At 33.5% G+C, this 26,771-nt stretch overlaps 1 protein-coding gene across 1 annotated transcript in view; it reads left to right on the top strand.

Annotated features, from left to right (window-relative positions):
- Nucleotides 1–23,392, top strand: part of LOC143050786 (uncharacterized) — a 33,079-nt gene extending 9,687 nt beyond the window's left edge. Inside the window, exons 3-6 of the mRNA XM_076224155.1 lie at nt 2,263–2,460; nt 10,292–11,055; nt 16,721–16,836; nt 21,341–23,392. Of these exons, the coding sequence (XP_076080270.1) occupies nt 2,263–2,460; nt 10,292–11,037 (944 nt within the window). The 3' untranslated portion in view covers nt 11,038–11,055; nt 16,721–16,836; nt 21,341–23,392. The remainder of the gene's footprint in view (nt 1–2,262; nt 2,461–10,291; nt 11,056–16,720; nt 16,837–21,340) is intronic.
- Nucleotides 23,393–26,771: the final 3,379 nt, after the last annotated feature.

Raw genomic sequence — 26,771 nt, 5'->3', positions numbered from 1 at the left:
TCTTACACGCGTCAAATGTCCCTCAGCATTTGAGATCAATAATTTCTGTAAGAACGACCATGACTTCGTTATCCTAAGTAACTGGTATTGGGGGAACAGAATTGTAGTCCGTGATTGTTTTAGATACAGAGTTGACAAATACTGAAAGTCTTAGTTACAGATTTCAATCGAACTATTATAAGCTGCAGTTAATATAACACTTATCGTAGTGCTGTGTTTTACTGTTTAAGTCAATATTTTGATATTTTAAACTAATAAGAGTTTTAACCAGTATTTTTAGTGTTTTTTTTTTTAAATCGAGTGTTTTTAGTACAATGTAAATATGCTACATTACAACTTGAATTATAATACATTAAATTTAGTGCCAGTGCTTCTTATATATTATTTATTCTTATATATATTTATTTCCTGCTAATTTTCCCAAAAATGTCGCTAAAATGTCCTACTATGTTTTTTATTTTCGCTAAATTGTCCTAAAAATCGGCGCTTAAATGTCCTATACTAAGCCGCTAAAACCTCCTTTTGTTTTCGCTAAAATGTCCCATGTAAAATGTTGACATAATCAATTTATATATGTATTCTAGTTTAATTTCATAAACTTTTACAAAATAAATGTAAAGAATTCAAAAAGTAAAACATTTCACCGCTTTTATATCAAATTCCTTCAAAAGTCACATGACCAGTGTCAGCCTCTACCTTAATCCATGTAATTCTATTTTTTTTGTTACGGTTACATCAGCATTATTCCGTAATTAATTGCTGCCCCTTACCTGGATGTAAATCTAACATTTGCGTTATAATTACATTCCTGATGTAACGTTAACAAGTGCCAAGTTAAAAAGTGTAAAAATTTATCAACAACATAATCATTTTCCCATTAACAAATAATCCTGAATTTGCGTTGAAATAAAATGCTCTTTCCTGAATCCCATTGTGTTGAGATCATGAAATCCCATCGTTTAATTGTCTCACCTGGCCCGAAGGTTCATGTGAGCTAGCCTATCACTACCACTTGGGGTCTGTCTGTCTTCGTTAGCTTTTTACATTTTAATCTTCCACTAGGAAACCACTGGGACAATTTGGACCAAACTTGGCACCAGGGTCCATTACTTTATAAATGTAATGAATTAACGACCCAATCCGCTAACCAAGGCAGCCAACATAGTTTTAACATAGGATCCCATGCTGCAAAGGAGAAGATTAAGAAATGGACTGGTTAAATAAAGTGGTTAGTGATTTTTATGAGAGAATGTTCATTGAGATTTTCATATATTAGAGACTGTTCATTGAGATTTTCACACAATAGAGACTGTTCAGTGAGATTTTCATACTTGAGACAGTAAAGTGAGATTTTCATTTTCCAAGATATTTGTTAATTTAGACGATTTAAAGTTTTCATTCATTTTTCTGATAATTACTTGATTATTTTGCATTCGCACGGCCCCCAGGATGTCCTGAATTAAGCACTGAGACATTAGTTATTGTGCCGTAGTTTCTATGTCATTGCGACATGACGTATCTCTATGGCTTTCTAATTATATAATGCAACATTAACACTAGTAAGAAGTTATTTAGCTGGTTTAAAGATACATGTACCACTATACGAAATTTTGTTTACAGTATAACTGGCATCCAGTTGCCCCATGAACTGGTAACTTTGATGACGTCAGATGTGTAATTGCAAAACTTTTGATGGTGAAAAATTACGGACAATGTGGTATGAATCTTGCGTTTTTGAACCAAACGTGGCCATAATGCGGTTTCCTTCAGTTTATCCCATGATCCCACCTGGTGACGGCCGCCCTTACTAAAAAAGAAATTGAGCAAAAAATCAATTAAAAATCTTCTGAAACTGCTTGGCCAGTTTGGGTTAAACTTTTGTAGAATGGCCCTTGGATGGTCCCTTTTCAAAATTATACTCAACAAAAAAAGTTTAGCAACATTCAAAGTATAAATTAAGGACATTTTCTGTTGGTTTATATTCTAAATATTTTTTAAAATATGAAGTGAAATCACAAGATGAATATTGCTTGAAGCACACATGAGCTAAACTTTTGTTGACATTTAGTGGTTCCAGTGTTTCCGACATTAAAATTTAACAAAAAATTGCTTTGAGCAATTCTCACAGAATGCTTGTTTAAATCAGTTGAGCGATACAGGCTAACCTGAGCCTCTAGTATATGGTCTAATGTACAGTGAATAGGTATATTGGTATATCATGTAATTTATATTTTGATAAAAAGTTTTCTTTTGTTTTGTTAGAGAAGAACATCGAACATTTAAAGAAGGTCAAAAGTGCAAAGAGTGAAGCAGAAATACAAGCAATCCTTTCCCATCATTTGTTTGTACTGTTAGCTCCTTCAGCAGAATATTTGATTGATGGCCATCACAGTTGGCCTGCAGATTTGAAAAAATGTCCAGCATGTCATGAAGACCTGAATCTTGGGAATACATCTATAGGTAAGATTTTTGTTGAGATGATTCACGTGAGCTTTGCAATCCCTTGTCTTTTTTCTTAATTGTTAATTAAAAAGAAAGACTTCTAAAAAACCATCAGATCAGTATAATCTGTAGTTTGCCTTATTATACCCCCCGCAAATGAAGTTTGTCTGTCTGTCCGTCCGTCCATCCATCCGTCTGTCCCGTTTCATGTCGGGGGCAAAACTTTTGTACCGTAGCACCTAGGATTATCAAACTTGGTATGTGGATGCATCATATGCATGGGAAGGCGATGAGTCATGTACCAAATTTAGGTCATTGTGACCTTGACTTTGACCTTTATAATAGTAAAACCTTGTCAATTTTGTGTCCAGAACTGAGCAGAACTTTTGTACCGTAGCACCTAGGATTTTTAACTGGGATTTTACAAATGTAAAAATCGGTTATCAGATTGGCAAGGTACGACAGGCAGGCGGGCGGGCGGGCGTATATAGGTATATATACCACTATTTATGAGTATACCATGTATATAGGAATCACCTAGTCTGTCGGAGCAGTACTTTTGTACCATAGCACCTAGGATTATCAATTTTGGTATATGGATACATCATGGGAAGGTGATGTGTCGCATACTAAACTTAGATCACGGTGACCTTGACTTTGACCTTTGACCTTTATGATACATTTTGTAGTAAAGCCTTGCCCACTTCGTGTCTTGTGCAGATTTTTTTTACAGTACTGTAGCACCCAGGACTATCGAACTTGGTGTATGGATGCATCATCGAAATGCGATGTGTCAAGTACCAAATCTAGGTCACTATGACCTTGACTTTGACCATTGACCTTTATGATAGTAAAATTTGCCCACTTCGTGTCTTGTGCAGAACTTTTGTGCCATAGCACCTAGGATTGTCAAACTTAGTGTGTTGATGCATCATGCAAAGGCGATGTGTTGTGTACTAAATCAAGGTCACTGTGACCTTGACTTTGACACTTATGATAGTACCACTGTAGCACCTAGGATAATTAAACTTGATAAATGGATGCATTATACAAATATGATGTGTCATGTACCAAATTTAGGTCACTTTGATCTTTGACCTACTTTAGTATATGGTAGTAAAATGTCATCCACTTCGTGTCTCTAATTGTGTAAGCTTGTTTTCTTCATTTCATAGTTGTATTGTAGAGCCTAGGTGGGTAAATCATTGAAATTTGAACTACTTGCTGTATTTTTAATATCTGATGTAAGTCATCTGACTAATGGGGCTTGGCAGATGAAGGAGCATGGGGTATACATAATGAGCTGTGCTGATAGTCTCTAGTTATAGGTAGGGCAAAATCCAAAAAATCGTTGACATACTTTTCCGGTTTTACCAAGGCCAACATTAAAAATATCTTTGTTTCCCCTCTCCCGACTGAGGTTGTTAGGGTATGGGTAGGTAGGTAGGCAAATTATTTTATTTTATTCCTTGATATGGTTTTCTATATTGAATTTGTACAAAATTCAACAGGTAAGATGGGTAAGACTCAAGTCAATAAAAGTGGGGTATTCCCTGTATTCTAATTCAGTGTACACCACAGTTTTCTGGTGTTAAAAAAAACAGTATACAGGGACCTTCTTTTTTTTCCTATTCATTTAATGTAATGAAATCTACAAAAGCACACATTCTACTTGTGATAACAATGCTTAATGATAGAAAGTGTTTTTTTAGTTAAAAAATCAAGCTTATTTCAAGTCTAATTTGATGCATAACTCACAACAAAACAATTCCTTTGTTCACCAATTCATACCTTGATCATCAATTATGAGATGACAAAAAGATACATGTATGTTAATCACTTGGGAATTAAAATTCAATGAATAAAAATTTTCAATAGAAGTGAACATAATTCAGTTATGTTCAGTTACACCTGGATCATGCAGCTTGGTCAATTGATTCCTAAACAAAGATTTGTATGTTTTTTCAAGTTCTAGAAGAAACAAGGCTTCACTTTATATTCATGTTTTGTATTTCCTAAAATACTTATAAGTATTTACGAATTCTACTGATGCAGTTATAACGTTAAAACGTGTCCTTTTGTAATTTTCATGCCATAAATGAAATCCCATTTAAACTGGTTTTTTTCACACCAGAAAACAGGGAAATTTCCTGAAAGCAGGGAATACATGTATCCCACATTTCCCGACTTGTGCCCAACCTGTTCAAAGACAAAGTAGATAGATTTTAAAGCATGAGTCAGACCATTTTTACTCAAAGTCTTTAAGATTTTATCCTTTAAACAGGAACAGAGGTTAGACACAAAGCAAATCAAGATGCACTCAGCGGGTTAAAAGATGCTTCAGTATTTTTTTTATTTTCAAAAAAGATCACCCTTGCACACAAACAAATCGTGTGAAAAGCATTTTGTTTGTTTTCCTTGATTCCGAATCATGTAGACGCTTCAATGCAAAAATACCTTGATTTAAAACGCTCGTTGACTACAGCATCGGAAAGGTATCACCAAAACCCAACGATCGTTGACTACAGCATAGGAAATAACCAACATAGCCAAAAAAAAAAAAAAAAAAATAGTGGACAAGAATGGCCAATAAAATTTTTCGGGTCGCGGTGATTTTACCGGGTCGGTCGTGTGAGGGGAAACAAACAATATTTTATTTTTGGCCCAACCCAGATAACTTTCACCCATGTTCTTATATAGAAGTAAAAAATTGTGGCAAAAATTAACTGACTCACACTATCGATTATTGTTATGTGCATTTTTGGAAAAATCTGGATTTCAAGTGTTAATTTCAAGGTTTTGCCATAAGTAGAAAATAAGAAGTTATTTGTTGGAAGTTGGAGCCTCTGTATCCCATGGACACATCCTTCTTAGATTTTTAGCTCACCTGACCTGACCCAAAGGTTAAATGTAAGAACATGAGATGCAAAATTCCCAAGTTAGGGTGTTTGAGGGAAATTTCTAAATTGAAGGGTTTGGGTCTTATTTTAATAAAAGGTAGAAAAAGCCCTGTTAGGTTGTCCCCTTTCAGAATTGTGTCTGATGATTCCATCCGCCAACCAAGGCAGTCAACATCAGCCGACATAGTTTTATCATAGGACCCTAATTTGTACAAAAATTGAACTTGACCTTCATTTATATAGTAGGAAATAACATTAAAATTTTAAAAAGCTATGCAGTGTTCATTCCAGGCCGCGCCCTTGCGCCATTGATGCATAATTTCCACCCATGGCGCAAAGAAAACGTGCCACTTGCGCCTGTCGGGCGCGTCGTTTTTCCGTACTCCACAATAGGAAACTTCCGGATTTTTTTCATGGTCTTCCCTGTCATTGTTCTCAGTGTTTTTATACAAGAGACCTTTCTATTATATTTAATCATGGCTGATAAACGAAAACGAAAGTTGCTTTGAAATCTATGTTTTCCTTAATGTTTAAAGGATGCTACCGGTTAAATTGTTGATCAAGAAGTGGCAGAAGACTATCGAATGATAAACAACACTAAAAGCAGTGATACGAGAAAATTAAACCGAATACCAGTGCAGACGTGATTGATTTACGATGCGAAACTTATGAAATGTGACCATTGTGCAATTATTATATAATAAACAAGGCAATGCTTTCGCTAACGAGACGAACAATATTCCAGGACAAGTTACAAGTACATCAATGATTCAATAAATGATTTTTTTTTATAAAGAAATGAAAGCAACATTTACAAACAAAACAACTAATAAAAAGTATAATTTTGTTATATAAAATCTATTTATAAGTGCCTACAGGAAGGAAACAACTGTTTGCTTTTTGCACTGATATTAATGAGATTTTGGTCAAATTTCATGACCCACCAATTTCAGTAGATGGCCCCTAGATTAACTGCCAAAGGGGCCTTTGACCCTTCAATCTGAAATTCTGGAATGAACACTGGCTATGTAATGGCGTTCTCTTTATATCATCTGGAAACGAACAGTGTGACAGACGAAAGCATGGACAGACAGACAGACGATGGACATGTGGATCACTATATACCCCTTCCCTAGGGAGAGGGGGTAAGATAAACATGCCCCAAAAATGAAATTTTCTCTGTATTGATACAATGAGCACCAAAAGCAGTACTGCAGATGCACAGAGTTTACATACAAATATATCCAGTTATCATTTATGTCACACTAGGAAAATGATCAACCTGTTTTAAGTGACCACCTGTCTTATGTGACCTAATATCAAACTTCCCTTCGAAGGTCACACAAGACAGGTACATGTAGTGACTGTCTGTCAGCTGACAGCTACCATCTTGGATGCAGGTCAAGGTCATCAAATATAATTCTGAAAGGAGACTGCCTCAACATTGGAGATAATGTTCAAAATAAACTTAAGCATGTCGGCCCAATGATCTAGTCGGTCGACATATTGCTATTCTTCCGTTTCTCTGGGTTTTTTTTGGGTTTTTTTTTCCACCTAATTTTGTCCGGAGCAGTTCTCTGGAACCATAAGCCAAACTCTATAATGGGTTGGCATGAAGCAAGATGCCAATGCCTAGTTGTGCACCTGGGATCTGGAATATTCAAAATGGCTACCGTTGCCATGGAAACCGCAAAAATATGCAAAAATCAAAAGATGCTTCAATCTTAATGGAACTTTATATAATTGTGTCTCGTCATGCACACATGTCAAGTTGGTCCTTGGAATTTCCAACATGGCTGCCATTACCATGGAAACCGAAGATAAAAGATTTTTGAAAAATGTTCAAAACTTATTCAAACTTTGCAGAAATGTTACTATTCATAATAGAAGGTTGGCATGAAGCAAGATACCAATGCCAAGTTGTATGCCTGGGTCTGGAATTTTCAAAATGGTTACGGTTGCAATGGAAACCACACAGAAATATTCGAAATTTTGAAAGATGCTCCAATCTTGATAAAACTTTACAGAAATGTGAATTGTCATGCATACATGTCAAACTGGTCCTTGGAATTTTCAAAATGGCTGCCATTACCATGGAAACCGAAAATAAAAAAAAATTTAAAAAATGTTCAAGACTGGCTGAAACTTTTTAGAAATGTTACTTTTCATTCATATTTTTTAAGTCAGTGTATGGGAAATCTAAAGTGGCTGCCATTACCATGGAAACAGGCCGGGCTGACATTAGCTATTTCTAGTTTTTTTCCCTTTTTTTTCCACCAAATTTTGTCCATCGCAGTTCTCTGGAACCATAAGTCATAGAATATAGGAGGTTGGCATGAAGTAAGATGCCAATGCCTAGTTGTGCACCTGGGGTCTGGAATTTTCAAAATGGCTGCTGTTGCCATGGAACCTGCAAAAATATGCAAAATTTAAAAGATGCTTCAATCTTCATAAAACTTTACACTTATATGTCTTGTCATGAATACATGTCCAGTTGGTCCTTGGAATTTCCAAAATGGCTGCCATTACCATGGAAACAGATAATTAAAGATTTTTGAAAATTGTTCAAAACTGATTTATATTAGAAGTTTGACATGAAGTAAGAGACCAATGCCTAGTTGAGCACTTTGGTCCTGGAATTTTCAAAATGGATATTGTTGTCATGGAAACCGCAAAAATATGCAAAATTTAAAATCTGCTACATGTTCAATGTTTATAAAACTTTACATAAATGGGTCTTGTCATGCATACATGTCCATTTGGAACCAGGAATTTTCAAAATTGTTGCCGTTACCATGGAAACAAAAAAATTTATACGACCGCAAAAATTTGCGGTCGTATATTGTTATCGCCCATGGCGTCGTTGGCGGCGGCATCGGTGTCCAGATTTGTGGTTTTCGGACGATAACTTGAGTTCTGATTGAGCAAATGCTATGAAATTTTAACACAAGGTATAAAACCACAAAATACAGCTTGGGATTGTTTTTGGGGGTTATGCCCCGCCGGTTCCTGAAATAGGGGCCAAAAGGGGAAAAATAAGTGTTTATATTAATTTTGATGTGGAGGACTTATTTTTTGTTCAATTTTAATGAAATTTTTTTCATAATGTTCCTTATGAAATTCTGCATTGGCAGTTTGTCAACGGATTTATCGTAGCCTTTACCGTTTCCGAGCTATTAGCGGCCAAAGTGGTGCTAAATCCCCCAAAACAAACTTTTTTATTTCTTGTCTGATTTCAACTGGGTTTTTTTCTTTGGATTCCTTATGAAATTTTTCAAACAGAGAATTTTCACCAATTTGAGCTAAGACTTACGGTTTCCGAGCTACAAGGGGCTGAAAGGGGCTAAAAAGGACTTCCCCTTTTTGTTCGCCAAATTTTTATTTTTATTCTTATTTTGGTTTTGTTTTTTTTTCATTATGTTCCTTATGAAATTCCGCACTGGTGATATTGTTACGGATTTAACGTAGCTTTTACCGTTTCCGAGCTATAAGGGGCCAAAGAGGTGCTAAATCCCTCAAAACGAACTTTTTTATTTCTCCTCCGATTTCAACGGTTTTTTTTTCTCTGGATTCCTTATAAATTTGCTGACATAGGGAATTTTCACCATGACAAGACAGTCACACATTGAATGATACATAGGGTTGGTGTCCCCGGGGTCATCCCAACCACACCCACTTTGAAAATGATTGAATAACTTGAAAACGATGAGATTCCCACCCTTAAACCATATATTTTCTTGTTCCTCATGACAAAACGCATTGAATGATCTATATGATTGGCCCAAAAATATAAATGTGTTTTTTACAATGTATTCAACTTGGATAATAAGTCCAACATGTTAATGTGTCAAAAACTAATCTTGTGTCCACCTTTTCCCCAGAAATTTTTGGGTTTGTTTGGGAGACTTTCGTAACAGCATCCTGTTACAATGATCACTTGTCTTTAATATTTTGGTTTTGTTTTTTTCATTATATTCCTTATGAACTTCCGCACCGGCAGAGTTTAATGGATTTACTATAGCTTTTACCGTTTTCAAGCTATTAGGGGCCAAAGTGGTCTTAATTTTTTTTTAAAAACGAACTTTTTTATTTCTTGTCCGATTGCAATGGGTTTTTTTCTTTGGATTTCTTATGGAACTTCCAATGCGAAAAATTTCTCAGATTTGAGCTAGGACTTATGGTTTACTAGCTACAAAATGTACAAGGGGCTTAAAAGGGCCAAAATTGACTTTTGTCAAATTTTTGTTTTTCATCTTATTTTGGTTTTGTTTTTTTCATTATGTTCCTTACAAACTTTTTTTATTTCTCGTCCGTTTTCAACATATTTTTTTTAGTTTGGATTCCGTATGAAATTTCCAACCCGTTTGATTCTTTCCAAATTTGAGCTGGACTTAAGGTTTCCCAGCTACAAGGGTCTTAATTTCTGTGTCCAGCATATTACTGTGTCCAGCTAATTACTGTATCCAGCAAATTACTTTGTCAAGCATATTATTGTGTCCACTTTAGTAGTGTGTCAATGCTTGCCCAAATGAACACTTGTCGACCACTGCGGTCGTATCATGCTCCGCTCGGCGGAGCTTTTTATTCAGATTGGTTATAAGGAGGGATACTACCGGTATTTACAAATGAAATTTTCTTTTGGGTATGGGGATTCTTGGTACATTAATATGTTATACATGTAACATTATACAATTCAAAAAAAAAAGAAATTTCTTAGCACTTTGATGAAACGATACATGCATGTTATGGCAAAACAAATAGTGGAAATCCATGAATCTGCTTACAGAAATAAACACAAAATAATTCTGCGATATAAAAAAAATTTCAGAGTCAAACTGAAGGAGCGTAAAGCAGTCAACAGCAAATAAACAAACCTATTTTCAATTTAGACCTTAGACAGTTTGGTGGTTAAGGGTTTTTTTAAACTCCAGATTATTGTTTCTTTTAAGGACATCACAAAGTTTGGTATGGTTTTCCTGATATCATAGTTAATAAAACTACTGTCAAAGTTAAAAAAGATGAAGATGAGAGCATTGAAGATGAAGAAACTCAAGACTATGAGTGGAGAGAACCTGATGCAAAAAGGTTAAAAGTCACGAATGATAAACAGAATGAAATGGGAGCTGGTGGGGAAGGCTCAAATTTAAGCCCTGATGTATTCACTACAAGCATTGAGGTGAAAAAAGATGAGGGATTTGCCAATGAAAAGAATTTGATACAGACTTTTGCTCAAACTATTACAAATGCTTTTTATCAGTCAAAACTGAATCCAAAGCTGAACAATCTCTGTATTCCATCTTTCTTAGTCTCAAATGTTAAACTAAGAATTATGATGTACAACTGCACACAAGACAGACTCTACATGTCTGAAAACATGGCTCTCTGGAATAAGGATGACAGTCTGAATGTTGGAACAGTCATTTGTATATGGTTGGTGTTAAATTTTGAAAACTTCCAAAACTGTGTTTCAGCAGAAGATCTTGAAGCTGTTGGGCTTAAAAAGTCAACCTTTCAGGAAAAACTGCCTGGTGATATTCTTGCAATATATCAAGATGAACTAAGTAGATACTTGCCAATAAAAAAAGTAAAAAAAGAGGAGCAACCACCAAAGACAGCTTTTGACCTACCGATGTCTAAGTATGCCCAAAATGTGTTGCAAAAGTTGGCTGGAATGGCTCATCGTTACTTTACATAAGTCCATTAGTTTTGGCAGGTATGTATCACTGTGTATATATCCTTAGCATTCTCAATAGATGTAACAGGTCCAAATTTTTAGCTCACCTTACCCAAAAAAATAGATTGGTCATAGGGTGTACATGTCTGTCTGACATAATTCTTTTGACCTTGACCTCATTTCATAGGTCAGTGAGTATGTGGTATTTTTGCATGGTTAGGTCCATTTCCTTCCATTGGAAGTGATAATGGAGAGCAGGTGAGACATTTCAGCGTGTGCACTCTTAAAAACTTTATATTTTAGAAGTTAGAAGAGCTGAATGTTTAATATCTTGCATGTAGATGCCTCATGATATAAAGTTTCTGTCTGGCATATTTCCATTGTCCTTGACCTCATTTTCATGGTTCACTGACCTCTTGAAAATTTATGTTGGTCAACGTTAAGTTTTCGTGATTAAGTCCATTTCTCTTATACTACAAGTGGTAGGGCAACTATATTTGGTTTATAGATTGGTCTTAAGACTTACATGTCCATCTGGCACAGTTCACCTGTCCTTGACCTCATTTCATGGTTCAGCGATCAACGTTAAGTTTGTGATTAAGTCCATTTATCTAATGCTACAAGTGGTAGGGCAACTGTATTTGGTTTATAGTTGGTCTTAAGGCATACATGTCTGTCTGGCACAGTTCACCTGTCCTTGACCTCATTTCATGGTTCAGCGACCAACGTTAAGTTTTTCGTGATTAAGTCCATTTCTCTAATACTACAAGTGAAAGGGCAACTATATTTTGTTTATAGATTGGTCTTAAGGTGTACATGTTCGTCTGGCACAGTTCACCTGCCCTTGACCTCAATTCATGGTTCAGCGATCAACGATAAGTTTTTGTGATTAAGTCCATTTTTCTTATACTACAAGTGGTAGGGCAACTATATTTGGTTTATAGATTGGTCTTAAGGCGTACATGTCCGTCTGACACAGTTCACCTGTCCTTGACCTCATTTCATGGTTCAGCTATCAACTTTAAGTTTTCATGATTAAGTCCATTTATCTAATACTACAAGTGGTAGGGCAACTATATTTGGTTTATAGATTGGTCTTAAGGCGTACATGTCTGTCTGGCACAGTTCACCTGTCCTTGACCTCATTTCATGGTTCAGCAGTCAACGTTTAGTTTTCGTGATTAACTCCATTTATCTAATACTACAAGTGGTAGGGCAACTATATTTGGTTTATAGATTGGTCTTAAGGCGAACATGTCTGTCTGGCACAGTTCACCTGTCCTTGACCTCATTTCATGGTTCAGCGACCAACGTTAAGTTTTCGTGATTAAAATAAAAATAGAGGATGTGGTATGATTGTCAATGAGACAGTCATCCGCAAAGGTTTGAACTACAAATAAAAATTCATCTACAGGTCACCGTACGGCCTTCAACAATGGACAAGAATCCACACCGTAAAGTAAGCTGTAAAAGGCCCCTAAACAATAAAATATGAAACAATTCAAGATAAGAACAAATGGCCTATTCTCAGGATATATGATACAAAAATAACAATGAGAACATGAAGACAACGACAACCACCGAAATACAGGTTCCTGGCTTGGGACAGGCACATAAAGTATGTGGCAGGGTTAAACATATTTGTGAGTACTCAACCCTCCCCCTAACCTGGGATAGTGGTGTAACAATATAACAAAAAAACAAACAATAAAAACCAGAAGAAAAGGATTTAACTCTAGAAAACGATACAGTTACAAGGTAAATACAATAACTAAAACATTAACAAAGAAGACAAAAGACAACAAGTGTATCGACCTCAATAGTGTACTCGCTGCTAACTACCAGCCAGTTCAAAATCCAAAAAACAACTGGTAAGCAAGTCAAGTTTCTAGAACTAAAATATCAATTACTACAGAAAAATTAGTGCAGAAAAATCATCGACAGATAAAGAAAACAGGACCTTGTGCACATGCCAAAAAATAACAAATAAATTATGGGCAAGCTGTAGGATAGTAATATAGACTTAATTTCGAATTATACTGTTGACCAGCATGTCTATATCGGTACCAAAAAACACAATCTGTAAAGATCTAACAACAATATTATGACAATAACCTTTACAAATTAGTTTTTTCAAGTGGCTAGTGAGTCCCAAAGGATTACGTTTAAATTTTCTGGCTTTATTCACAACATTCCCATAGAAGGAAGGATGTGATATACCGTTCCTAATAAGACTCCTACAAGTACAATTAAATTTAGTGACAACGTCTTTGTATCTACGGAAGAATTTAGTAAAAGTTTTGATTAATTTATGGTAACGATAACCTTGACTTAATAATTAATCAGTTATACAAAGATTAAGTTCATTAAAATCTGAAATGTCGCTATATACACGTCCATATCTAACAAGCTGGGAAATATAAACACTGTATGATGGCGCTATCGGTACATCCCCGTCAAGGAAGGGAAAATTAACTATAGGGAACGAGAAATCATCCCTCTTATCGTAAATTTTAGTATGAAGGGATCCTTGTGAAATAGAAATATCCAAATCCAGAAAAGGACATCGTGAACTGTCCGTATTAGCTTTATTCAATGTCAGTTCCTTAGTTTAAATTTCTGCAGTGTACTTGTAGAAGTCCGGGTTATTTAAAGCAAAAATATCATCAAGATAACGATAAGTATTATTAAATTCGTCAATTAAATGGTGTTTAGCAGGATCTTTACTGAGTTTTACCATGAATTGTGACTCATAATAATAGAGAAACAAGTCTGCAATTAACGGGGCACAATTTGTGCCCATAGGGATTCCTACAACTTGCCGATAAACTTTATCACCGAACCGTCTATATATTGTCAAGAAGAAAATTGAGAGAATTTATCATCTCCTCACACGTCCAGTAAGTGTACCTTTTATATTTGTCTTTAGCACTAGAGAAAAAAGATCTAAAACGGTTACAACAAATATACTTGCAATCAGATTCATCAAAAGACCATTAATCAAATTTGAAAATTTCTGTTTAATTAGGTTGTATGGAAATGCCGGTCAACCAACATGGCAGCCAGGGCTAAAATAGAACATAGGGGCAAAATGCAAATATTGACTATTATCTTGAAAACTGTTGCAGATAGAGAAAATCCAACAAAGGCAAAAATGTTCAGAATGACAAGATCTATCTAAGTTTCATTTAGATCAAAGGTGTCAGATGCCCGCCATAGGGGTTATTGCCCATAAATGACGATTTTTGGCCAATTTTAACGTTTTTGACTATTATCGCTTAAACTATAGTAGATAGAGAAAAACTTTAAACTACAAAATGTTCAGTACTTGAAGCTCTACAAAAAATTCAATATGGCCAAAATGATCAGACGACTCCTTTTCGGAGTTATTGCCCCTTTGATTTTTGACCGATTTTAGTGTTTTTAACAAATATCGCCAAATGGAACAAAACTTGGCCACAATCATCCTTAGAGTACCTAGTTTCTAATTTATATCTGATGTCCCTGCCAATCAACCAAAATGGCCGTCAGGGCTAAAAATAGAACATAGGGGTAAAATGCAAATATTGATTATTATTTTGAAAACTGTTGCAGATAGAGAAAATCTGACAAGGGCAAAAAATGTTCAGAATGACAAGATCTACAATGTATCTAAGTTACATTTAGATCAAAATTGTCAGATGCCTCCGCATAGGGGTTATGGCCCAATAACCGCTTTTTATACGACCGCAAAATTTGAAAAAATTTTGGTCGTTTATTGCTATCACGTTGGCGTCGTCGTCTGCGTCGTCGTCGTCGTCCGAATACTTTTAGTTTTCGCACTCTAACTTAATAGTAAAAGTGAATAGAAATCTATGAAATTTTAACACAAGGTTTATGACCACAAAAGGAAGGTTGGTATTGATTTTGGGAGTTTTGGTCCTAAAATTTTAGGAATTAGGGCCCAAAAAGGGCCCAAATAAGCATTTTCTTGGTTTTCGCACTATAACTTTAGTTTAAGTTAATAGAAATTTTGACACAAGGTTTATGACCACAAAAGAAAGGTTGGGATTGATTTTGGGAGTTTTGGTTTCAACAGTTTAGGAATAAGGGGCCAATAAAGGGCCCAAATAAGCATTATTCTTGGTTTTCGCACAATAACTTTAGTTTAAGTAAATAGAAATCAATGAAATTTAAACAATGTTTATGACCACAAAAGGAAGGTTGGTATTGATTTTGGGAGTTTAGGTCCCAAGAGTTTAGGAATAAGGGCCAAAAAGGGACCCAAATAAGCATTTTTCTTGGTTTTTGCACCATAACATTAGTATAAGTAAATAGAAATCTATGAAATTTAAACACAAGGTTTATGACCATGAAAGAAAGGTTGGTATTGATTTTGGGAGTTTTGGTCCCAACAGTTTAGGAATAAGGGGCCCAAAGGGTCCAAAATTAAAATTTGTTTGATTTCATTAAAATTGAATAATTTGGGTTCTTTGATATGCTGAATCTAACTGTGTATGTAGATTCTTAACTTTTGGTCCCGTTTTCAAATTGGTCTACATTAAGGCCCAAAGGGTCCAAAATTAAACTTTAGTTTGATTTTGACAAAAAATGAATCGGTTAGGTTCTTTGATATGCTGAATCTAAAAATGTACTTAGATTCTTGATTATTGGCCCAGTTTTCAAGTTGGTCTAAATCTGGGTCTAAAATTAAACTTTGTTTGATTTCATCAAAAATTGAATAAATGGGGTTCTTTGATATGCCAAATCTAACTGTGTATGTAGATTTCTTCATTTTTGGTCCTGTTTTCAAATTGGTCTACATTAAAGTCCAAAGGGTCCAAAATTAAACTTAGTTTGATTTTAACAAAAATTGAAATCTTGGGGTTCTTTGATATGCTGAATCCAAACATGTACTTAGATTTTTGATCATGGGCCCAGTTTTCCAGTTGGTCCGAATCAGGACCTAAAATTATTGTATTAAGTATTGTGCAATAGCAAGTCTTTTCAATTGCACAATATTGTGAAATAGCAAATTATTTTTTTTAATTAGAGTTATCTTTCTTTGTCCAGAATAGTAAGCAAGAAATATCTAATTTTACAATATTGTGCAATAGCAAGAATTTTTTCAACTGGAGTTATCTTTCTTTGTCCAGAATCAACTTAAATCTTTGTTATATACACTTTACAATGTATATTCACTTTTTACTACCAACTGATAAATTAAAATAATCTTTGCCATTCAGTGATAACAAGCAGTTTTTTTACATCTTAATATTTTATGATGTATTTAAATGAGTAGTTATTGTTGCAAACTCCATTAGAAATTTTAATTGAGATTAGTTTTGGAATAAGGGAAAGGGGGATGTGATTAAAAAAATTGTGTTCAATTTTTCTCATTTGAAATTTCATAAATAAAAAGAAAATTTCTTCAAACATTTTTTTGAGAGGATTAATATTCAACGGCATAGTGAATTGCTCTCAGAGAAAACAAAAATTTAAAGTTCATTAGAACACATTCATTCTGTGTCAGAAACCTATGCTGTGTCAACTATTTAATCACAATCCAAATTTAGAGCTGAATCCAGCTTGAATGTTGTGTCCATACTTGCCCCAACCGTTCAGGGTTCAACCTCTGCGGTCGTATAAAGCTACGCCCTGCGGAGCATCTGGTTCCATATGCAGTCATATTTTTTTTTAATGTTAGTGTTTTGATTTTTTACAGACAAGGAAAGGGAATGATATTTTGAAGTTTTTGGTTGAAGACAAGATGAGGTTAAAGAAGCCAGATTTTTGTGATGAACAAGTTTATGAAATTATGTTAGAGTGCTGGCAATATGAGTAAGTGAATTGTGTGGTATTTCTGTAGCATTCTAATGATGAAGGAAGAGATATGACTAGAACCGTTATTTGCCAGCAGCCATTTCAAAATAGTTTTCTTCATTTTTTTCAAAAATAGCTAATTTAGCTTATACCAAACAGTATGAATTAGAGTGGTCAATTAAGTATGAAAGGTTATTTGGGATGTCATATATATATCATAATATAAATATATCAGTTCTTATAGCCAGTTTAATCATTTTTCAGGTCAACCTTACCCAAAACGAAATTGCACTATCAGCTTTACATAAGTCGTCTGTTAGAAAAAAAAATACCTTGTTGGCTCACCTGTCCCGAAGGGACAAGTGAGCTTATGCCATCACTTGGCGTCCGTCGTCGTCCGTCGTCTGTTGTCGTCGTAAACTATTTCAAGAATCTTCTCCTCTGAAACTACTGGGACAAATACTTTCAAACTTTAACTGAATGTTCCTTAGGGTATCTAATTTATAAATTGTATCCGAAGTTTTGATCTATCAACAAACATGGTCGCCATTGCTAAAAATAGAACATAGGGGTCAAATGCAGTTTTTGGCTTATAACTCAAAAACCAAAGCATTTAGAGCAAATCTGACATGGGGTAATATTGTTTATCAGGTCAAGATCTATCTGCCCTGAAATTTTCAGATGAATCAGACAACCCGTTGTTGGGTTGCTGCCCCTGAATTGGTAATTTTAAGGAAATTTTGCTGTTTTTGGTTATTATCTTGAATATTATTATAGATAGAGATAAACTGTAAACAGAAATAATGTTCAGCAAAGTAAGATTTACAAATAAGTCAACATGACGGAAATGGTCAGTTGACCCCTTTAGGAGTTATTGCCCTTTATAGTCAATTTTTAACCATTTTTCGTAAATCTTAGTAATCTTTTACAAAAATCTTCTCCTCTGAAACTACTGGGCCAAATACTTCCAAACTTTAATTGAATGTTCCTTAGGGTATGTAGTTTGTAAATTGTATCCGAAGTTATGATCTATCAACAAACATGGTCGCCATTGCTAAAAATAGAACATAGGGGTCAAATGCAGTTTTTGGCTTATAACTCAAAAACCAAAGCATTTAGAGCAAATCTGACGTTGGGTAATATTGTTTATCAGGTCAAGATCTATCTGCCCTGAAATTTTCAGATGAATCAGACAACCTGTTGTTGGGTTGCTGCCCCTGAATTGATAATTTTAAGGAAATTTTGCTGTTTTTATACGACCGCAAATTTTGAAAAAATTTTCGTCGTATATTGCTATCACGTTGGCGTCTGCGTCGTCGTCGTCGTCGTCGTCGTCGTCGTGCGGCGTCCGAATACTTTTAGTTTTCGCACTCTAACTTTAGTAAAAGTGAATAGAAATCTATGAAATTTTAACACAAGGTTTATGACCATAAAAGGAAGGTTGGTATTGATTTTGGGAGTTTTGGTCCCAACATTTTAGGAATAAGGGGCCAAAAAGGGCCCAAATAAGCATTTTCTTGGTTTTCGCACCATAACTTTAGTTTAAGTTAATAGAAATCTATGAAATTTTGACACAAGGTTTATGACCACAAAAGAAAGATTGGGATTGATTTTGGGAGTTTTGGTTTCAATAGTTTAGGAATAAGGGGCCAATAAAGGGCCCAAATAAGCATTTTTCTTGGTTTTTGCACAATAACCTTAGGTTAAGTAAATGGAAATCTATGAAATTTAAACACAATGTTTATGACCACAAAAGGAAGGTTGGTATTTATTTTGGGAGTTTAGGACCCAACAGATTAGGAATTAGGGGCCAAAAAGGGACCCAAATAAGCATTTTTCTTGGTTTTCGCACTATAATGTTAGTATAAGTAAATACAAATCTATGAAATTTAAACACAAGGCTTATGACCATAAAAGGAAGGTTGGTATTGATTTTGGGAGTTTTGGTCCAAACAGTTTAGGAAAAAGGGGCCCAAAGGGTCCAAAATTAAACTTTGTTTGATTTCATCAAAATTGAATAATTGGGGTTCTTTGATATGCTGAATCTAACTGTATATGTAGATTCTCAACTTTTGGTCCCGTTTTCAAATTGGTCTACATTAAGGTCCAAAGGGTCCAAAATTAAACTTAGTTTGATTTTGACAAAAAATGAATCGGTTGGGTTCTTTGATATGTTGAATCTAAAAATGTACTTAGATTCTTGATTATTGAAGTTTTTTTGGTCCAGTTTTCAAATTGGTCTACATTAAGGTCCAAAGGGTCCAAAATTAAACTTTGTTTGATTTCATCAAAAATTGAATCCTTGGGGTTCTTTGATATGCCAAATCTAACTGTGTATGTAGATTCTTCATTTTTGGTCCTGTTTTCAAATTTCAAATTCTACATTAAAGTCCAAAGGGTCCAAAATTAAACTAAGTTTGATTTTAACAAAAATTGAATTCTTGGGCCTCTTTGATATGCTGAATCTAAACATGTACTTAGATTTTTGATTATGGGCCCAGTTTTCAAGTTGGTCCAAATCAGGATCTAAAATTATTATATTAAGTATTGTGCAATAGCAAGTCTTTTCAATTGCACAGTATTGTGCAATGGCAAGAAATATCTAATTGCACAATATTGTGAAATAGCAAATTTTTTTTTAATTAGAGTTATCTTTCTTTGTCCAGAATAGTAAGCAAGAAATATCCTATTTGTGCAATAGCAAGAATTTTTTTTAATTGGAGTTATCTTTCTTTGTCCAGAATCAACTTAAATCTTTGTTATATACAATATACAATGTATATACACTTTTTACTACCAACTGATAAATTTAAATAATCTTTACCATTCAGTGATAACAAGCAGTTTTTTTACATCTTAATATTTTATGATGTATTTAAATGAGTAGTTATTGTTGCAAACTCCATTAGAAATTTGAATTGATATCAGTTTTGAAAAAGGGAAACGGGGATGTGAAAAAAAAGGGGGGGGGGTTAAATTTTTCTCATTTCAGATTTCATAAATAAAAAGAAAATTTCTTCAAACATTTTTTTGAGAGGATTAATATTCAACAGCATAGTGATTTGCTCAAAGGCAAAAAAAACCTTTTAAGTTCATTAGACCACATTCATTCTGTGTCAGAAACCTATGCTGTGTCAACTATTTAATTTTAGATTTAAAAAGTTTGAAGAAGAAATCTTTAATTGATTTGTAAAATCTTGGCATTTGTTTTGTGTAAAAAAAAACCATGTAATGTCAAAAATTTGATCACAATCCAAATTCAGAGCTGTATCATGCTTGAATGTTTTGTCCATACTTGCCCCAACTGTTCAGGGTTCGACCTCTGCGGTCGTATAAAGCTGCGCCCTGCGGAGCACCTGGTTGTTTATTATCTTGAATATAATTATAGATAGAAATAAACTGTAAACAGCAATAATGTTCAGCAAAGTAAGATCTTCAATTAAGTCAAATTGACCAAAATTGTCAATTGACCACTTAAGGCCTTATTGCCCTTTAAAGACTTTTTTCACAATTTGTTCATCATGTTGACTTACTTTAAAAAATCTTCTCCTTTGAAACTGCTGTATCAATTTCAGCCAAACTTAGGCTAAATGAGTTTCAGAGTATCGAGTATAAATTTTATATTTTATTTCCTTGTATGTCAAGAAACATAGCTCTTATGGCTAAAATAGAACATAGGAGAAAATGATTATTTTTTTTGGCTTTTGAAGAAAATAGGACGATCCAAAAAACATTTAAATAAATTGAAAAGCCAAAATAATCATTGATGAGAGATTTAACCAAAAGAATTAAGGTGAGCGATTCAGGCTCTTGAGAGCCTCTTGTTTGTATGGTTGTTGCTAACCTTAAAAGACAGATTGTCAAACAGCACACATGGTACAGTTTAAAAAAAACCTCGTGAGGCTTAATACAATGTGATTTATCAATGTTTTGGAACTTCAGCGATATTTTTTTAAGATTTACATAAAACTATTAGACCAAGTTCGACTAGCTATTACACCAAGTTCAAGCCAAAACTTTTCCTTAAAATGTCATTGACCAAGTTCAAAATATGAGAGTTACAATGTATTATCAATTAATTCGTTTCTATGTATGTTAGCAGGAGAATAGTCACTTCAGTGTTCCTGTTTTTCGTTTGTTTTCCTGTTATTCTTGATGTGTTTCTCACGGTTTTAGTAACTTATAAATGTGTATTAGACGCACTATTAAATTGCGTTTGAATTGTAATCGAAAAGTTCTGGTATGGTTAATTCTGCAAAAGAATATCAATTAATAGTATAGAAAAAATTAAACAAACAGGAACATTATTTCCATATGAACTGTATGATATTAAGTGGGGGTTTTAAGTCAATGAAATAAGCCTTTGTTGTGACGGTGCAAGCACGTTTTTTTTTTATTTTCTTAAAATTGCAATGCATTTCTCAACTCATTCATATATATAGAACGGAAAGCAACGTTTAATAGATTGAAGATTTTGAAACAAAAAAGCTAACTATTAAATGTATTCTTATTGTGTTTGTAGTCAAACAAAAAGGCCAGCGTTTAAAGAAATAGTCCAGAAGATGAAATACAAGCAACAGAGATTTTTGAGTTTAAAGAAGTGATTTGTTTTATAAAATAATGGAATAATATTATACCAAAATTGTTCCAATTATCTTAATGTTTAAATCTTTACATATAAATATGCTGCTTATCTTTTAACTGCAGTTGCTAGAATTTTGTAAGTGATTTAATAAAATTACTGGAACTATACGTCTTATTGACAATGGCTAATAATATTGTTATATTAGATTTGATTTTTTTTTAGCTAGGAAGGGTAGAAGTTTGGTAGTTTATATTGCCATTAATTTAAAATCAGAAAGGATATATAAAGCACTCATCTGTACAAAATGTGAAAATTGAAAAATATCGATTTACTTGGATGCAGCATACCATTAGGTGTTTTTTTTACGCTTTAAGATTACAGTAAAGTACACTTCAAATGGCCCTTTTTGTTTGTCTGATGTTTTTGTTTAAGTAAAGATAATTTTGAGGGAGTGAAAAAGTTAATATTGTTTGTGCAAAGTGAATACTTATTACTTCAACCTTCATCTTTTGAAAAATGTATGTACAATGTCTGCCTCTTTTTACTTTATTGACTTTTTACAGCAGATATTTAAAAACATATATTCCCCGTATAATTTAATTAAAGATGAGTACTATGAAAGTACTTTCATTCGTGGGTGTTCATTGTCTTAGTTCGGGAAACAGTAATGTGTTTCGGGTTTCGTAAATATTTGTGGATTTCACTTCCTGAAAAACAATAATCGAGTGTCGAGTTTGTGCTTCAGCCATGAAAATATAGAAGTTTAAAATAAAATAAAACGTATTTCATAATGACGACATGTTTTATGAAAGTTTGGTTTTCGGTTCATTGCAAAGACAAATATTTATTTTTCTCTTTCCTGTTTGTCATGTTTAACCGACAATTTTTGTCAAATATTTAATACAACATTTTTTAATTCATTTTTTTTGTAACTAGCGGAAATAAGCTGATCGAATAATATTTGCTTAAAACATTATTTGAGTATGAACCCTTAAAGTACATATTATCTTACGCATCTGGCTTCAAAGGTTCATAAAAAATTACTATTTATTAGCTGACCAATATTTGTATGATTAATGGGTAATTTTATATAAAATATAAAATCTAACCTTTTTATATATTATAATATTTTTTATTCAGTAGAATTTAATGAGTTGAAATGAACTCGCCAAACATACAAATTAGTGATCACATGTTATTATCCATGGATGTACAATGTTTTTCGATCAAAATCAACTTTGCAAGAGAAATTAAAATTAGAAAATCATTCGAGTTATATACCATTGGTATTATTCTCTCTTTAGCTATATATTTATAAACATGTGCTGGTGATTGATGTGATCTCTGATTTATAAAGATATGTACGAACTCAGACTACATTTGGTTCTTTCTAGGTCATGGCATGTTTGGATACTAGTTGTCACATTTCGTTGAATACTCAACTTCGTGAATAGAACCACAGATGTAAACCACACAAATGTGTACCATTGAACAAAAATACTTGCATAGTATCTTCCGTTTTTGATTTTCAATCCATCCAAAATTAATATTGTGTATGTTTAAAAGCCAAAAATAAATGGTAGACACAGTGGTTACATTTTAGATAAACAAAAACACATCTGGTTAATTTTGAAACTATTATAACAGTTTTGTTGTCATTTTACGTATTTTTGTCCTCAGCTAATTCTATACAATTAGTCATTCATGCAATGTTCACAGTACTCTTACATGTTTGCTAATACATATGGTGCATAATGCATATGACATATGAGTGGTTAATAAGATTTTTTAAGGGTTAAGAGCCAAAAGAAATGTTTGTACAATACAACCTGTAAAGTAGATTCCAGTGTGATTATTTTTTATATTTGTGTAAGATATGTTCTAAAAGAGCGAGTCATTTATTTTATTCATTTATAAAATACAAACCATTTGTTTTCAGCATGTGATGCAGCTGTGTATTATTTTCATAATAAATGAATTTTTAACATCGTTCGTTCTACTTCCTAAAACATACTAGACGAAAGACGCATGGATATCTGTGGCTTTCATATAATTACATTACATGTATGCTTAATAATAATACGTTATTTTGTTTGGCTAACAGCAATCTTGCACTATTCTATAATTAGCCTCCACCTCACACTGAAATTCAACATTTAAAGTGCACAGACAAACAAAAGAAAATCTTGATAGAAATTGTGTTTTCATGATTTTCTTTATCTGAGCTAAACATGTAGGTATAAGTATTAAATGAATCTTTTGGCAATTTTAAAGGGGTGTTAAAGCGTTGACACTGAGCACATGTTTAAAATGAATCGCTTCCGTACACGATTTCTATCAAGATTGTCTAATATTTACCTTTGCACTTTAATTTTGAAGCTCGTGTCTTAATATACATGTTGCATTTAATTGCGAAATGGAAGTAAATTTCAGAATGGCGCAATGTTGCTTTTAGGCAATCAAAAGAATGTATGAAAATTAAACAAACATGTAATGAAATTAAATTTATATAAACAATCTAACAAATAATGTTTCATCGAAAGAGCGGGATATTCTAACTTGGTATATACATTCGAATGTGGAATGGTGATCATTAACAAATCAAACTGTTACATGTCAACAAACCTGATATATATGTTTCCGACAAGATATAGTATACATGTAGCTATTGGTTGTGCAAAACTCATATACAAAAACAAGTGTACGAAGAGTCGGAGTATTAGTTGTTATCTGAAAGACAGAGAAAACTCAAAATTATTCAATCTATTTTTATTTTTTCAAAATGAAAGTCGTTAAAACTTGTCAATAATCATAAATATAACATCAGACGAATGAACGACACGCAACTCAATAGTAACAGGACAATATTTTTTCAATGCTCATTCCTATCTTTAACATAAAAATAATGAGATGTGGTATGAATGCAAATGAGTCAGTTGTCCACGAAAAGTTCAAATGAAGTATCTGATGACAAAAATAGTCAACCCTCATGCCGGCAACAACTAGAAAAACCAACACCGTATAGTCGGCTATAAGAGGTTCCGACTTGACAATATGAAACAATTCAATTGACACAAATAACTTCATACTTGATAACTAAACAATTTTTGAAAGTCCAAAATAACAGCCATGAACCAACTACAAGAACTGAACTAAAGGTTTCTGTCTTTGTACAGGCACACACAGAATGTGGCGGAGTTAAAAAAAAAAGTTGTGCGCTAAAATATCATCCTAACCTAGGACTGGGTATGTTCCTGCCTAGGACAATGGTGTTACATTGCAGCATAAAAAAAACTAGAAAAATTCAGTTTATCATTAAATCCTATCACGAACGATATCAGACCAGACGCGATTCCAGTCGTTTTAAAAAGGAGAGTTTTGACCACCAGACTCTCTCTTAAATCCGTAAATGCAGACTGCATCAATTGATATAAAAACATGTAAGCAGGAGTAACACTTTCAACTGTGTAATTAGTTTATAAATTTAAAATTTTCAATGAACGAATCGTTTACGTGGCTGAAATGGAAAACAGCTATGAAATATATAAGCATTTACTACGTATACTTGAGTGTTATAAATATTCACATGTCCGATAATGTAAACACTAGAAACCCAAAATAACAAATCGCTGTTTGGCCTATAAATCGATTTACACGGAGCTCCACCGTTTTGAGAAAACGTGTGAATGCATATATCGTTTTTATTAATTTATTGGTTCATACAGAATGTGTTAGATGCATAATATTGAAGCAAAACGTTATAATGTAACATTTGAGTTCATTTAACTTTCGTTTTACCTTCTTGTCTATTTTACGAATGTCGGGACTCTAATTTTCAATCGCCTGGATGACCAAATATCTAAAAAAAAAAAAATAAAACACTAAAAGATCCGTTTCACACTGTGTATCAATTTAATTCAATATTCTTACAAAATAGCCTGTAATTCAGTGGTTGTCGTTTTTATGTGTTACCTATTTGTTTTTCATTCTTTTTTGTACATAAATGTATAAGGCCGTGAGTTTTCTCGTTTGGATTGTTTTACATTGTCATTTCTGGACCTTTAATAGCTGACTATGCGGTATGGGCTTTGCTCATTGATGAAGGCTGTACGATGACCTATAGTTGTTGATTTGTGTGTAATTTCGGTCTCTTGTGGAGAGTTGTCTCATTTGCAATCATACCACATCTTCGTTTTTCATATCTTAATTTTAATAAATTTTATAAAGTATCGTCTCACAAGTTCAGAACAAGTACTCCTACTATTGCCTTGAACTTTATTTTAAATATTTGGGGGTGTTTATTCCTCTGATTTGTATATCACTGAACACAGTGTATTTCTAGACTCTATATCCCTTAGTTATGAGTTCAGCGAGGATTAAGATTAATAATTGGTTCTCTTTTTACAGAAATTCCGCTGTGAACTCATAAATTTAAATTAAAATGACAGTGCAATTTTGATATAACAACCCATTTCTATAAAACCACTCAAATGTTTTTCACAATTAAACTGATAAAAATCTTCTAGCTTCCTGTCAATTCTTTTCAAATGTATCAAGTGGTTTAACGGTAATTTTTATTTTATTTTAAGTTTAACAGTGAATCAAATAATTGAATGTTTCTAGGTATTCAGTTAATTAAAATATTTCCTTGTATGACTTTTGACCTAACATGATGATACGGTAGCTATTATTCACTCAAGGTAAATAAGTAATTTAACATCTTTAGATGACTAAGTCAAACATAAACTCTATCACTTTTCTGAAACAAAAGTTCTCCGATTTAAATGTTTTGATAATGTATTGTTTATGTCGTCATTTCGTCATCTTATAACATTATAAAAGAGAGAGCCTGAACATTACTCTTATTTGTTTATAGCTATCGTTTTATACGGAATCTATACTATTAAACGAGAAGACCTCATTTTGTGTGTCGCTTCTCTTCTGTCCACAATAAATTAATCAATACGCCTCTGTGTCCTATAAGGTTCAGTGCATAGTCGCATTTTTCATCCATTCATATGATCATTCAGATTGAATTATTTTGGGAGTAAAACGAGAAAAAAAAGGCATCCGGATATTGTCCCGTCATTGGACAAAATTTTAAGTCAGATTAGACTTCCGGTTTGCGTTTTTATGTATACTTTGAACATACATATACTACGAATAAAGTGTATTTTCAGAATTCTATCTGCTATCATTTTCAAGTTTACTATCCACGGCGGTCACAGATTTTATTAAATAGAGAGAGTATGTATACTATATCAATGACCACCTTGGATCGATTAGAAAACTTAGAATTGAAAGTATTAAAATACATTTTATTTATATAGTAATGAATGTTCATAATATACAGATAAGCGCTAAAATT

The sequence above is a fragment of the Mytilus galloprovincialis genome, chromosome 1 (genome assembly GCF_965363235.1).
Source record: "Mytilus galloprovincialis chromosome 1, xbMytGall1.hap1.1, whole genome shotgun sequence".
Lineage (NCBI taxonomy): Eukaryota > Metazoa > Mollusca > Bivalvia > Mytilida > Mytilidae > Mytilus > Mytilus galloprovincialis.
The sequence above is the reverse complement of the archived record's forward strand: the minus strand, read 5'-3'. Positions and strand labels throughout refer to the sequence as shown.